The sequence below is a fragment of the Camelus ferus genome, chromosome 5, assembly GCF_009834535.1.
Source record: "Camelus ferus isolate YT-003-E chromosome 5, BCGSAC_Cfer_1.0, whole genome shotgun sequence".
Lineage (NCBI taxonomy): Eukaryota > Metazoa > Chordata > Mammalia > Artiodactyla > Camelidae > Camelus > Camelus ferus.
Window position 1 is genome coordinate 77,843,147 of NC_045700.1, and position 16,434 is coordinate 77,859,580.

Consider the following 16,434-nt stretch of genomic DNA (forward strand, 5'->3'; position numbering starts at 1 on the left):
AAAACATTAAAAAACAAAACAAAACAAAACACCTCTCAGTTCCAAAGTTCTACTCACCTATTTCAGGAATCATCAGTCTTACCACTTCAGATCCATGTTGGAGAAGACAGAAAGAAAGTAATTATATCCTCTACCCGAACCAGTAAACACAAAGGCTTCTGAGAATTTCTTTATGGGAGCAATTTTTTAAGTTCAAAAATTAAAAGAAAATCCCCAGAAAATACTTTCAATGAATGTTTCTGATTTATAAAAGCTAAGTGAAATTCAGTTACACAGAGAACATACAATGTCTGGATTGTGAAGCCTTTCCGTGGGACAATACATTGACACACAACATAAGAAAATAGCTTGAAATACAAAAATACAGTTGTGATCCAGGAAATGGCACCAAATTAGAACAGTTTTATTATTTAACATACCAATGTATATACATTATCTTCCCAAATAAGAAACAGTTTGATTTCAAAGTTTAAAATGTAGTTTCCAAAATGAATCCTGATTGTAAATTTAGGGGACAGAGGGAAGTCCTGTAAATTAACACAAACCATTTTGATCCTTGACTAAAATACGCATCCTGTACTAATCACCTCTCGCATACAAAGTGTATATTATAAATAAAACTTTCAAAAAAGATCTCGGATGTTTATTGCACATCATACAGAACTCTTGCCACTCTCTGAAAGGCTTTCAGCCCTACACTGTATCAGCTGTCTAAAATACTCGAATTTGGGTGAAAACAACACTCTGCAGATATTAGCATATCTAGGATCATGTATGTTTACCAGGAACAGGAAAATATAATCTTACTGGATCTGCTTCTGTCTTGTTTTCTAAAATAAGAACGACTGTTTTCCACTGTTAAAAGCAATTACAAAAGATCCAAACAAATTAAAAGTCCTGTTCAAATGTCAAGTTTTCTCTTTTCAAATAGGAACCACGTGTAGAGGCACTTTACCGTCGTATATTTCTACTTCCTAGGACCAGCCCTTCTTGAAGTACATATTGTTAAAGACCACACTACAGGGTTCCTAATGATGCTGTCCGTCATCAGCAGTTTCTGTTTTGGTCTCAACATTTTCAAACTCTCTTAGCCCTGGTAAAGCCAGCACAAACCAGCCTGAATGCAATGGCTTTGAAACAAACAAAAAGGTTCCTAATAAGTTTTCATATCACCTAGGACAGTGCCTAGCACAGAGCAGGCATTCAATAAATAGTGGATGAATAAATGCACTATCTTTTAAGACCGTTTCCTATACTTAGAGTTATTAATGATTTATGAGTAATACGTTGCTTTAGGGTACACAGATCTAACATAATGACTAAACAAAGAACACGAAAGGACATGGCTTAGATACTGTTAGTTTCTACAACCCTGTCCCAGGACAGAATATGTAGTTTAAGGGTTAAAACTATTTCAATAATAAAAACTGATTAGTCAAATATTTTTATTTTGCCAAGGGACTCTAACAGTATTAGCCTTCGGCAATTCCCAAACGTACAATGAACCCCGAACAAAACCAAACCAAATTGCACTATTACAAAGAAACAAGTCCATGAAGCAGAGAGGAGGCGCCAGTTAAGGGACAGCGACTTCAAGGAGACGGTTGTTTTTTCGTTTGCACGTGGGGACACTCCCATTTTTCTGGTTGCCCTGAATAAACTTCACGCATACTTTGTCCTGTCTGAACTGCACCAGGAACCTAGGAGGAAAGAAGACAAATTGAAAAGCACACCCAAAGCAGCTGATGATTGCACGAACGCTGACTTTTGTTAATGGATGTTTATTTACCTCGACAAGTATTCACTCCCCTTCTCCATCAGCCCTTCTAGACACAGGATCATACCATCAGGTATCACACTGCATTTTGCTTCCAGCGGCTACCATTTAGGCCTAAGTAAGCTCAAGTTCATTAGCTCATCATATTCCTATATGGTAAGAAGGGCTAAGGAATAATTATGTCCACATTTCAAGTGGAAAGACCACCATGCTATTTTCCCATGTGCCTCCATTTCTGCATAGCCAAAATATTAAATGATTAACAAACTAAGAAAATGAAATACAGAATTTCAGAAAAGGGGTCTAGAGGCATTCCAGACTATAGTTTTCAAACACCACTGGTTATTTACATACGTCCTACACATTTTTTCATATCCACAAACTATGCTAATAGTTACTTCTAGCCTAAATAAATGTATTTCAAAATAGCTGCGACCTACGGAATAAAAATGATGACATCATGAGTCTGATCTGCCAGTTATATTTTTAATATCCATTTAAATATATAAAAACTGTAAAAGTCTATGCGTGTACACCTAAAGCCTCCCCTTCTCCTAGTGGTACATGTAACACACTCTGGGAACCCACATTCTAGTTCAAACCTTTCCTTTCACAGACCATCAGCAGTCAGGTGCTCGTCCACAGAGTGTTTGTCACACCTTCCTACAACAAACACGTGACTGGCTTCCCCCTTGACTGGGCGCCGCGAGGGCCACTCGGATGTATAAAATGAGTGAGGTCTCTGCCCTCAAAGACGGCATCACCGGGGCAGCGTGAGAGCAGCAGGGCTGGACCAGAACTGAGGCTTTCCCAGCTCAAGGCCAGGACTCTTTCCTTTCCACCATCAGAATCAGTATAATGTTACCATGTTTTCAGAATGTTTCCCAGGGAACTCTTTAATGAGTTGCCAGCATGTAACTCAGTGAGTCACTCTAAACACCATGACAGAGCACATGCTCACTGGCCTCCATGACAACAGCTCTGCTCTGTGTGCTTTAGTCTCCGTTTCAAGGTCCAAGGAGCCCACATTTTGCAAACACATCACTGGAGTGAAATGTGACACAGGAGCTTGTACGTACTGGTGGTACTTCTGAGCTTTTAAATGGGCTACTGCTCTCCTACTTGTAAGTACTGAAAAAAGGAGCTACAGTTCCCTTCGCCTGAGATCTCTCTCCGGCGTATACACTCATATCTATGGGCGTCAAAGGAAAAAAAAAATCAAGTTCAACCTACATACATACATTTAAAAAATCAAATATTGTTATATTTTCATTTTTAAAAGCCACTTGTATTGTAATAAATGTACAGGGAGCTCCTTCCCCAATAACTTTAGCATATGCTGTCTCCACATCCACAATTCATGACCGTGATTCACTCTAGAAGTAACAGTAACTAAACCTTGTTGGGAACTCACCATGCACTATGTCCTTCTTAGTAAGTTACATATATTAACTCAACTTTAAAACAATCCTATGAGGTAAGCACTATTACTTATCTCTATTTCCAAGAAGAGAAAACCGAAGCATGGCCCACAGTAAAGACACGGAGGATCCGAGAACCCTCCTGCAGCAAACAATACTGTCGAACGCATCACTTCACAGCATCACTACCAGTTCGAGCTCCAGAGCAAAAGGGACACAGGTTGTTTGGTTAAAATATTCAGAAAAACAACCGTGTAACTTAAAAGATACACGTGTGTGTGTGTGCATTACACCTACATGTATACACATGTACATATATACACATGTATATTTAAAATAGTTAATAGAAAAACTCACTTTAGATTTCAACACTATAGATTCATTTTTAGGAATACTATAGATCTTATCTAAGGTTACCCTTAAAATGCAACCTATTTGCAGACAGAACAATTTGGGAGTTTATGGACTGGGGATTACAAGGCAGATGAGTCAGTGAATCCAATTCCCACTTCTACATGCGCAGGTTAAAACCATTCTGAGGGTGATACAGGCCTCTGACTCTCCTCCTATAAACTGACATCCAGCTCATCCATAACGATTCTGGAGACTGGGTTTGTCAGGATAACTTCTTCCACTTCTGAAAAGGGTGCACTGAGGAAGGTTTTGGTCACTGAACTGCATGCTGTTTACAACACTGGTTTGTACAGTCAGCAAAAATACATCAGGGGTGCCTGTGACTGTAAAAAACTTTGTTTAAATTTAACATGATCTCCAAAAAAGAGTAGAACCCCTGGGTAAGACTGCCCAGAGATTACGAGACAGAGGCCACAAGGGAGGACTGCTCTGCACCGGAGCTTTCTGTGCTGCTGGGGCAGGGACCACGGTGCACGCCAGGTTCCATCAGCTACTTTGTTTTCATAGGCCCAACCAGTAATTAGGAATAGGAGAAGGAAAGGTGTTATGGGCTGGTTTATCATGCTCCTAAATGTTTGTTTTCATCACGTGGCCACACAGAATCTTTACTCAGACAAGCATGTTGACCAAAAGCTTACACGTCTAATAAAACATCACACCCTCTTCTTCTGTGACAAGGCAGTGTCCCTGCGGCCCAGAAGCAAACAATCCCCATCAGTGTTCTGAGACCGTGTGCCTTGAACAGAACCTTGAGAGCCGCTGGTGGGGTTCTGTGGCTGATACAGCACACAGCATCCCCCAAAAGCTGCTCAGGAGAGATATACTGGGCGGCAAGAGGCTCTGGGAAGTGCTGTAAAAAAGGACTAGACATTTCCACCAGAGAACACTTTCTTCACAGCCCATCACTGCTAACAGCCCGCAAAGGCAGTGCTCTCAGAACACCAATCTGGGAGATGCTTAAAGGCAGCAATCCTTTGTGGCCTGGATGTTGGTGTGACCTTCTCTGTAAAGATGGTCTTACTAATGCAGTGGACCAACTGCAAGGCTGCTTCATCCATACACCAAGGAGCTTCTGCATCTGGAGTACACATTCCCTTTCCACGATGAGTGGGAATTACCAGTCCCGCCAAAACAGAAGCCTAGCTTCCCCAGTCATGAAAAATTTCAACTAAAGGGAGTTTAAAGATCTAACAGCCCTAAGAGGTTAAAACCTTAACTGACTGGAACCCAATAAGCCATTCTCTTTTTTCTTAATATTCTTTGTCTTATGAGAAAGAACTCAGTAATAAGGAAAGTTATTTTGTCTAAATTGCAATTTCCAAAGTAGAATATACATAAAGGCCAACCCTGCCCCCAAGATCTAAACTGCGTTCTTAGCGTACATGAGAATAAACCACGAACCTCCTAGTCTATAAATCCTAACACATCAAGAGAGTTAGCTTGGCTTACAAAGGGACAGGAGAGGGTATGAATTTATTTAGCAAGACTTTTAGAAAGAGTTGAAACAGAACAGGCTGGCAAAATCTTAATTAGAAAATAAAATGATTTCTTGAGCAATAAGGTGATGCAAATCTTCACACGCAAGGAAGTATGTAAGCAGATAGTAAACACTCTATTGAAAAAGTAATCAAGTAAGTATCAATCAACATAGTAATGAAAATTCATTCAAATGATCTCATATTGATAGATGTAACAAATACAGGGGGTGCTCCAACCTGCATGCAAATAATATGTCTGTAATTAGAGCCCTAATGTGAAGCAGAAAAAGCAAATTTCAAATTTCTAGTAGTGTTGGCACTAGCGAACCCTTGTCAACACGGAATGCTTATTCTATAATTCCAGTTTATATGTGAAAAAAGGGACCTCAAATATAACACATCCAGAAATGGCACTCTTGATTCCATCCCACCCAGTCACCCCCAAACCCCTCTTTCTTCAGTGTCAACTACTTCAGTAAATGGTACCATTTGGGCTCAGGCTCCAAACCTAACGCCCAATCTGTTAACAGGTTCTCTTGTTTTCCTTCAAATTACCTTCAGAATCTGAAAACTTCTCACTGCCTCCCACTCACACCCCAGCCTACGCCTCCTCGTCCTCACCCTCGACAGCTCAGGGAGATTCATAACTATTTTCACTCTTGCCTCCCTAGTTATTTTCCACCCTGCAGCCAGAGCAATCTTTGAAAATCAGAAATCAGATCATGCCACGCTCCTGCTCAAAACCTATAATGGCTTTCCATCAGCCTCAGTAAAATCTCAGCTCTGGACCTCAGCTACCAAGCTCTCCACGGCCGGGTCCCTCAGCCTCTCGCTCCAGGGTCCTTCCCCAGCACTTCACTCCAGCACCACATTCACTCCTGCCTCAGGGCCTCTGCACCGGCTGCCTCACCCAGCAGGCATCTCCCTAGATTTCAAGTGTCACCACATCAGAGAGGCGTCCCCACTCTATCAAAAATAGCACCGTCTGACCTTTAACCTGTTTCTTGTCCTCCACAAGCACTTGTCACTAACCAGTCACGTCACCTGTTTATTATTTCGTTTGTGCCTATCTGTCTCCTCCACAAGGATGTCAGGTACGGGAAAGTGGGGACTTGGTCAGCATCACTCATCCATCACCAGAACACAGGCCAGACGCACATTCGGTACTTAGTAGTTAGTAGTTGTAAAAGTGAATGAGATCCGATCGCTCAACTAAAATAATAAAGCTGAAAGTGAAAAGGCATATTCAAACAATTCAGGAACATACTCATCAGAAATTTCAATATTGAGCTTCTGTTTGGTTTGGCTGAGGGTCGTCCGATAGAGCTTGGTGGCCATTTCAATCAGGTGATCACTGCTGAGGAGGAAGTCTCCTTTACTAGCTGCTTCAGAGCCCTGAAAGGACAGACAAGAGTCAGGCCATCATAATTAAACACAGCTCGGAGGTACCTGTTTACAGGTTTGGCTGAGTACATATTTACAGTCCCTTCAAAATATCAGCTACTGGAGTCCATTCTCCCCAGCAAGCATTAATAACAAAAACAGTATTTCTTCCAAGTTGCTCAGAGCACTTTAGTAAGGTGACCTAACCCCGTGCTACCCAGAGCTGGTCGATAGACCAGAAGCACCTTCAGCATCACCTGGGAGCTTGTTAGAAAAGCAGGTGCTCGGGCCCTGCCGCAGGCCCACCGCACGCGAATCCCCAACAAGCCCCCTGGGTGATCTGTTTGCACATTCAGGTTTGAGAAGCTCTGACCTAAACTATAACTCATTCTGAAAGGGCTGTTTTAAAAACTCCTCCGTGACTTGGTTAAAAAAAAGTAAGAACAACAACAACACTTCGAACAAATATCCTAGGGCAGCAGCTCTGAACCTTAGCTGCACAAGGGACTCATGTAGGGAGCTTTCAAAACATGGGCTGTTTGGGCCCTATTTCAAGAAACTCTGAGTTGGCTGGACTGGGGCAACGGCTTCGGCACTGGCATATCTTAATATGTAATCGAGGCTCAGAATGACTATCCTAGGATTTGATATGCTTCCCACACGGGGAAAGAAGGCTGAACTAATTTTAAATGGGCTACTATCTATTAGCCAGGTCATGTCCCTCTATGTGATAATTGCTGACATCTGCTTCTTCAGTGACTGTTATTGTGCTAAGCACTTTACATACTGTTTCATTTAATCTCTTTAACAACACTATGAAGTAGGTACTGTTATTCTCCCCATTTTAAAAGAAGAAACATTAGGCAGGCATATTAAAGTTAAATGACTTGGCCAAGGTCATCATAAAGTTAGTGACACCAACCACTGAGCCTACACTCTTAACAACTCCACTCAAGTCAGGAGGTCCTGGCTAAGCTGACATTAAAATTTCTTTAGGTCAAAATTATTAGGCAGTTGTTTTACTACAGTTGCATCCTTTAATTAGAAACCCCCAAATGAATGATGAACAAGAAGACATTTACTAAGTCAGTACATAGAAGAAACAACAGAAGGAAGCATAATTTTAAATGTCTTGATATTTCTATTCTTTAGTCTTAAAATAATGCATATCATGGCAAGTGTAAACAAAAGCTACTCAGTGAGATTAGAACATAAGTGAACAAGTCAATAAAAGTCATCCATCTTATTCGATTATTGCAAAACCAAGTCTGAGATTTTACATAGGAGTAGGTACAGCCCAGATCTGCAGATCAATTAAGAAGGATACATAAACTTCAAGTAATCGGATTATTCAGATGTGGAACACCTTAAATCAATGGCTGAGAGACTGGACAAACACAGAAATCTTTCAGTCAAATCAACAGTTGAAGCTTTACCTCTTTGAGGTGGACGGCAAAGAAGCCATCGTTTTGTGAGCTCATCGATACTTTGGTCACGTCCACCAGGGGAACCTCTGACTTGATCTGTCCAGACTTTTGATCAGCAAGAAGGAGGTTGTTATTTGTTAAGAGGAAAATCCGGGATGTACTCTACAACAAAACAAAACAAAACAAGGATATAAAACCAATGATCAAAATACCCCTAAATGGTCCATGCATTTAAAGCATTAGTTCTTTGTAGAAATGCACATTTTATTCCAATCTTTTTCAGCATGAATGCCTGTGCTAATCAAGAATACACCAAAGAACATAGATAACCTATTTAATCTGCAAAAATTTCAGAGAACAAGCAAAATTCCATGTAAGCTTAAAGATAAAGAGAAAATAGTTGCCTTCACAGTAACTCTGCTGGGAATATGAAATGCAAATTTTAACATTCAGAAAACTGTCCCAAGCGATAAACACTTCCTATAGGTCTTCAGGGCTGGCGTTCTTACCTTCCCATTAGCACGGTTAATTTTGTTCACAACTTCAGCGATGATAATCTTTTCTTCAATGGCATCTTTGAGTTTCTTATACTTGGGATTCTTGTTGATTTCCAGGTAAGGCCCTTGGAATGGTTGCCCAACACTAAAAAAAAAAAAAAAAAAAAAAAAAAAATCCCTCCCATTAGAAATGGTTTCAAATGGAAGTACTACTGGAAGAAGGTAACAACAGGTCAATGGATTCTGAAGAGGGACAACTTCAAAAAAGTTGATGTATTTTATAAATTGTGTACACTTTACTTGCATAAACATATTTCAAATACATTTTTGATGTGATCATGGCATTTGGTTGGTAGGACTTTGACAGAAAGCTTATCCCATGGAACAACCAAGACAGAAATCACTCACAGGGGCAGCCATGTGCATGGTCTCATGAGAAGGAAGAGCAATTCCTTCTAATCCATTGTTAAAAAGTTAACAGCTGCCTACACAGGATGCACTAATGCCTCTAAACAATACGTAGCAATGGTAAAAAGAGCACGAATCATCGCCATCACCTGCTCCAAAGAAAATTTTCATTTTCTCACAGTGAGTAAGAAAACCAATAGGCTTTCTGGAGAAGAACAGACTAGACTACTCACTTTAGAAGAAAACTATAGAGCGCTTAATACTACCATGTAACTCTGGCTCCTTACAAGTAGGTAATACATGAAAGAAGAATCAGGCCTCTCTCCTCTTAGGATATGCCCCTAAAGCGGACAGAGGTGGCCGAGGCCAACATTCAGAATCAGAACAGTTTTCTTCTAAACAGACCACTCCTTGCAAGCGGCATGCATGTGCACACAGCACTGAGATGTTGATTTCCCTCAAGACTTGTTGGGTGACACTCAGGGCAGCTTCTTCAAAGACACCAAGGAAAAAAAAATGCAGCTTCACTTTGAGCTGTAAGGCTCTGGCAATTTGCAAATACAACTTTAAACGTTTGTGTTGTGGGTGGAGGATCAGGGGAGAAAATCCACGTAGGTGGTCAGCGTTACACAGCTCCCAGGACAGAAAAGGCCGGCACCCCTAACTGCTGTCGCTTCACACAGCAGGGGGAGGAGGTGATTCCACCTCTCAGTGCTGGAGGGTGGGCACGCCACCATCCCAGAAAACCATTAAAACTACCCCAAAAGGACTTGGCCTGATGTTAACATTTTTTGGTGGTTGTTCATATTCAAACATGTTTTTGAGAATACAAAGTGCTAACAGCCTTTGAATTTGTTTCTTCAAAAATGCATTTTTTTCCTTCCCTCCAGCTTCCAAAGAGTCATCCACTAGGAATGTTAATTAAGAAGGTTACTCAACAATTTAAAGATAAAGAAAGAAAAAGATGAATGAAATAAGTTGCTAGAGAAAGCATACAGATAATTTCCTGTAATTTGCAGGCACTTTGGACAACGCTGGATTTATTCATTGTCTTTGATTTGGGGGGGTGTGCAAGTAGCCAAATCAGCTGACCAAAGAAGCTGTGTCATTGTGGAATCTAAAAAAATCGCAGAAATAAACTCATTTACAAAACAGAAACGGACTCACAGACATAGGAAACAAACTTATGGTTACTGAAGGAAAAGAGGGCAGTGGGGAGGGATAAATTAGGAGTTTGAGATTTGCAGATACAAACTACTATATCTAAAGTAGATAAAAAACAAGTCCTACTGTATAATACAGGGAATTATATCCAACACCTTATAATAACCTATAATGGAAAAGAATATAAGTGTATAATGGAATCACTATGCTGTACCCCAGAAACTAACATATTGTAAATCAACAATATTTCAATTAAAAAAAATATCTAAAGCAAATGAGTCTGGCAACTTATGTCCACTTAAACCTTTAAAAGGAAGAGCTTTCAAATGTGTGTAAAGACATAGAGAATATACACACACGTGATACATATACTTAGCATATAATGCATTTTTATTTCTATGCTATTCTATAGGAAAAGCTAAAAGTTGTTACAGATTTGGCTTTAAATTGTACAAGCTGCTTTTCTATAAACACCAGATGAAAAGGGGAGAGGAATTCTGGGGGGAAATGATAAACTTGGGAGATATTATATAAGACTATTCCAATAAGCAGTGTTTTCCAAGAGCTTCAGTTGGCAAATTTGCAATTGCTGTTCCTTCTTTTACTGAGTACTTGGTGTCTACGAGAAAGGAAATGAACTTGCTGCAGAGGCCAGGGGAGTCATGCCCAGCGAGTTAGGACACCAGAGGCCACCACAGGCCAGTGCGTAGGCACCACTCGGCAAGTGAGACTGGCTCATTCTTTTCATTTACCTTACACAGGAGAGTCTGACCCAGCCATTAAAGTAGGAAGATTAGAAACCAGCCAGTCTCCATGGAACTACGGAGACCGCATGGGAATCTACAATGTAAATTTATCTTAATAGCCTAAATGGTTTTTATTTTAAATGGCGACTTCTAATTATGGAGGAAGCATTCAGGCTAATGCCAATGGGGTAAAGCCAATACAGATGATCTCATTTCTATACGTGTGCTACGGAAGCCGTGGCTCAAGGGTGTTATGTTCACATCCAGCTGATCATAAAATAATTCATGAAATGAAAAATCTGTGTATTACTAAAATCAAACTCTACTAGAAGAGACCTACACAGGTAAAAGCAAAACCATAATACCTAGATGGGTATAAGGCCTTCTTGTCTTTGAAGAGTTCGCTGGCTTCTAGTTTCTCTTCATAAATAAGTTTCTGTTGGTCGGTGAATTGGTCCCTGTATTTTTTACACTGTGAGATAAGAAAAGGGGAGAAAACAGACGTCACTCATATAAATAAATCATAACTCATCCTTAAATGTGCTAAGCAAATTTAACAGCAGTAAGAATAGGAGTAACTGTGTATTAAATATTCATTTAAAAGGCCAAAAGCACTTTTCCTTCCTGAGTTTTAAAAGGCTGGTCTTGGAAAATGTTATAAAAACTATTGTTTTTGTTGCAGAATTTGTGATGCTTCTTCAAAACATACAAGGGCCTCGCTGGCCTGGGCCTCCTGGGAATACGGTTTCCTCCCGCTGTGATCTCAGCCCCAGGACATCCTTAGTCCTGAGCTATCACACTCTTTCAGAGACTCACAGTGGGATAGACATGGTACATCACAACCCAGTGCACACACCTACATCCACACACGTAGACAACTGACATAGAAGTGTCACAAACAATGCTTATCCTTTTTGCACATCATGTATTCCGTTATTTTCTGTTCTACTGTATTTCACTGTAAGATGTTGGTAGTAATCTCAAAACTGATTTCATGACCCACAAATATGCTTTGACCTACAGTTTGGAAAGCACTGCTCCGAATCCCCCATTACCATTTTATGATGTGGACATGGGACCCAAGAAATCTCCCATTCACCTCAATACTGAGATTGCACTAAAAGGAGGCAATGGGTGGTGGGAGGTGCAGGACCAGGTTCTTTAGATGAACTCTCTCAGAATCCCAGTTCAGGGGCAGTTGAGAACCACCCACATAATCGTATAAAGGAATGTCAGTATTGCTGCCCACACTTGCAGGATCCACTTATCCCTCTCATTCTCCACCCCAATCCAAGGGGGGTAAGGACAAGATTCAGGAGCCCGGGAGAGAGCAGGGCAGGTGCCCAGCATCAGCAGTGCTGGATCGTTATTTCTGAAATAGTTCCCATGTCAGACTCAAAGCAGGGGATGGACATTGAGATGTTGGCGAATCCTGCCAAATCAACTCACTATATTAGGGAATAGAACGTGGTTGCGTGTGCTGGTACCAATCATTACTCTGAGTAGTGATAATAACTCTCTATACATACATGATTCTGCTAAGGAACAAGCCTACAGTACTGGGCAGGAAAGAGTTTCCCAGGAGACATATCCATCAATCAATCATTCACTTACTAAATACGAGCCCTTCAACCTAATGATTTCATTCTATCAGAATGATATATACTTAGCATTCCATATACCAACTACGTTACTGAAATAAAGTCAACATCTACACAAGCATCCCATGTACTCCACACTCAGCACCACCTAAATTACATGTTATGCTCTCACTGAAAATTAAGTGAACCAAAATATAAGCCCAAATCAAATAGATTTTCAGTTTCCCTTTAGTTCAAGCAGAAGGAAGTTTTATTTTCTCTAATTTTGGGGGGGACTTTAGAGCTTTTCCCCCCAAGTCCATCACAATGTGTGTGTTCTCATGTACGTCTACGTATGTCTATGTAGAAAGTAAAATCATACAATTTGTGAGAATTTACTATTCATATGAAGATGCTCAAATTTTATTATTTCTACCCCTGGTTGTTATTTCTTCAAATAAAGATGAAAACAAAAAGAAAGACAAAAACAAAAACTGAACCACCTGAAAGCTACTGGAATCTGGAAGGGAAAGACAATGCAACCACACGCTCTCCTTTCCAACCACGGAGAGGCGGCGCCAAAGGCCACCTCAGGCTCTAGGATTCTCACAGAGAGTCCAGCCCAGTGCACGGTTCAAAAACTCCAAAGTCTTAAACTAATTCTCCCTGAGACAGAGGAGAAAGCTGGTAAAATTCTGCTTTTACCTAGCACCTCTCAGACACTCAAAATACGTGGTAAGACGTCTCTGAGAAAACATCACAAGACATTTTTTACCCTCCACAAATGGAAAATCCTTTTCAGCTCCTTGTGAGTAGAATCCAAGAATAGGTAAGGTCTTGGTGGCCAATTCTTGTCTATCGGAGACAAGGAAGGCATCTTAGCTTTCATTTCCAAGAAGTATTTTTGCACCTGTGTTGGGTTTGACAGAAAACACCAGATGAGTAAAATATACCAGAAAGCACATTGTTTTACATAAACCAGACTCAAACAAACCAGTCTTCAGTGCAATTTAGCAAGTTTTAGTCCATAAAACTTTTAAGTTCATAAGACTCCTCTGGAAAGTCCCTATTCTACTCTCCATATTGGCTGGAGAAATCCGAGCACCACCAGATGGTTAAGAGAAAAGCAGAATACGAACGCTAATAGCTCATACTAATTTCAATGTGAACATTAATACTAACACCAGTCCACACGAGAGAGCTGCAACGTTTAACACGCAGCCCACACTAGCTATGTGCCGCTATTTCTATTTAAATTTTAAGCAATTAAAAAAATTAAAAATCTGGTTCATCAGTCCTACGTGCGGCTTGTGGCTACTCTACTGAACCGTCAGGGTACAGAACACTTCCGTCACTGCAGGAAGTTCTCAGGGACAGCACGGCTCTGGAGTACCTGGCGTGGGCCTGGCCCTGTAAGAGCTCTACAGCGTGACTTTGTCATAATCTTCACAGTACCTCTGTGAGTTCCGTGCTATTACTGCCCCTGTTCTACAGATGACACACCTGTAAGTGGTGGCCAAGCTGGCTCCAGAGTTTGCGCTCCTCACCCCACTACGTCGACTTCTCTGAGAGATGGAGGAGAGCTTTGGAATCCATCCTGGGAGAGGAGCACACCTCACTCTCCTTGACTTCTCCACCCACTAACTTGTTTGCCAACTGCCTTTGCAGCAGCTCATCAAGGTCTTGGCATTCCCCTCCAATTCCTCTGTGGAAACCCTAACCCCCAGTGCAATGGTATTAGGGGATGGGGCCTTGGGGAGGTCACGAGGTTGAGAAGAGGGAGTGAGGGTAGAACCCCCAGGGTGGGATCAGTGCCCTTACAAGAAAAGACAGGAAAGAGCCTGCTTCTCCTCGTCTTTGTCAGGCAAGGAGACCAGGGAGTGGCCCTCACTTCTCAGAACCAGACCACGCTGGCATCCTGACTGTGGGCTGCCCAGCCTCCAGTACTGTGCGAAGTGCATGTTTATTGTTTAAGCCACATAGCCCATGTGTTTTTGTTACAGCACCTAAAATTACATCTGGCTTTTTGGGGTTCACTCTCACCAGTCTGTTCTCTCTGTCAAAGAAGACTATTTTATTAATCACGCACAGACCACTAATAGCTCTTTCTGACACACTCTACCTGAATTTGAAGAGAGGTAATTAAAAAAGTTCACAAACCCTAACTGTCATAGTTACGATTTAATTGCTACTAAGTAAGTCACATATGAGTTGGTGCTATTAACTAGTTAATCCAATAATGCGAATTATGCACATATAAAGTGTAAACTTACAATTCTCTGAAGCGTAAATTCATAAATTTTCTTTCCAGCATTGGCTCTGAAGAATTTCCTGTACTCCCTCCGAACCTTTAAAAAGAAGCCCCAGAATGCGGAGGTTAACGTGTGGCCAACAGATGCCCACAAAGATGATACACCTCTATTAAAAATGAAAACAGACGGAACAAGTAAATTTCTAAGTGTCTTTCTGGATATAGTAAAATAAGTGGACCGTACTGAGACAGCGGATTTTAAGTCACAGGAAAAGAAATGAAGAGATGCAAGGTAATACCGGAATGTTTTGATGTTTTAAATCTTCTTAACTAGTTTTTAAAGAGCCTGCTGATGAGACAGGCATAGCTGCAAACCCATCACAAATCAAAATACATTCCGAGAAAAATTATCTACGGTAATTTTCACTTCAAATTGTTCTTAAAAGGCAAAAAATGCCTGAAGAAATATATTGCAGTTTCCAAAAGCCTCGCATATGAAGACAGGACTTCAGTGCTGCACACTGAGAACTGAATGCTTCTGAAAATAAGAATTTAAAAAGAAGCTTCTGAATGACCATTATCTTCCATTTAATCCCATTACTTTTTCTCTCACTCCTATTCCCACCAAACTTTCTACTGAATACTAACACAGCACTTAAGATAATCATATTATAGTTTTAGTTTACCTATTTCTTCCTTGCTGCATTGTTGTATCTACTTTGGCTTTTTTTTGTTGTTGTTGGTGGGAGGAGGTACTCAGTTTATTATTATTATTATTGTTGTTGTTATTGTTATTATTATTATTATTAAGTGGCGGCACTGGGGATTGAACCCAGGACCTCGTACATGCTAGGCATGTACTCTACCACTGAGCTACACCCTCCCCTACTTTGTATACTAATGTCTAACAAATAAAATAAGCGAGGTGCTTGCTAAATCAATGAATGATAGTTAAATTTTGAAATTGAGGGGAAAATATTTAAAACGTTTATCAACATCCAGCTATCAACGGGAGAGTTAGAATTCAGCAATTTATTAGCCTATTTGAGTAATTCAGATATCATGTATGTTTTTCTTGTATCTTTAGCTTCCTGGGTTTAACTGCACATTTTCAAAATATTTATACATTCGGGGTCATAAACTAGCAACCTAGTAACCAAATTGAGTTTGTAGACAAATGTTTCATATGCCCATTTTCAAATTACGAACTTCACACAGGAATTCAGACTACGGGTTTCTCTTACCATTTTCTAGTATCGAGCAACAGTGAGCTCCAGTCCCACACGACAAGGACAAAGTGCACCAGAGTGGCCGCTGCTGCCTTAGGAGAGAGCTGCACGCTCCAAACTACATGAGGCCGGCTGTTCCTAACCCGCCTTCCATCTGCTACTTCCCTCAACACAAGACCTGCCTAGTCCCTCTGGGCATGTGAGCATCAGCGCTATTTTCTACACCTGTGGATTATTAAGGTTTGAAAATTCTCCCATACACCACATAGACAGTTTCTCCTTTAATTCATACTCTATGTTACCGATGCTCATTTCTCTTTTAGCTTCGGAGTTGTTCGTAACTATTTCAAATCTCAAACTTACAAGGTCAAAAGTAACAAAAAGAAAAAAGGTACCTATTCATTGGTTCCTGAAATTGTAATAGTGTAGGAAAGCAGAGAAGTTAAAGTGAGGTTTCGTGAAAACATGTCCTTAGAAATATACTAGAAGTCCTGTATTCACTTGAACGTCACTGTAACTGAGCTCAAGGCAACATGCTTTTTGATACTTCACAGGACAGGCCCTTTCTCCTGAAATACAGCTACAGACAGAGAAGGCCTGGTGACAACACGCTGGCATATAGAATGGGTCCCCCTCATGGGCCCCAAGGGTCCTAAAAA

General features: G+C 40.7%; 1 protein-coding gene across 5 annotated transcripts in view; it reads right to left on the reverse strand.

The window, feature by feature from the left end:
• Window positions 1–221: 221 nt before the first annotated feature.
• The window catches only part of MYO1B (myosin IB), a 167,714-nt gene continuing 151,501 nt past the window's right edge, over window positions 222–16,434 (reverse strand). For all 5 annotated transcript variants that reach the window (XM_032480150.1, XM_032480152.1, XM_032480151.1 and 2 more), the window contains 7 exons: window positions 14,569–14,643; window positions 13,071–13,205; window positions 11,081–11,187; window positions 8,410–8,542; window positions 7,910–8,062; window positions 6,358–6,485; window positions 222–1,700 (listed from right to left, as the gene is read on the reverse strand). In XM_032480150.1, the coding sequence (XP_032336041.1) occupies window positions 1,577–1,700; window positions 6,358–6,485; window positions 7,910–8,062; window positions 8,410–8,542; window positions 11,081–11,187; window positions 13,071–13,205; window positions 14,569–14,643 (855 nt within the window). In that variant the 3' untranslated portion in view covers window positions 222–1,576. The remainder of the gene's footprint in view (window positions 1,701–6,357; window positions 6,486–7,909; window positions 8,063–8,409; window positions 8,543–11,080; window positions 11,188–13,070; window positions 13,206–14,568; window positions 14,644–16,434) is intronic.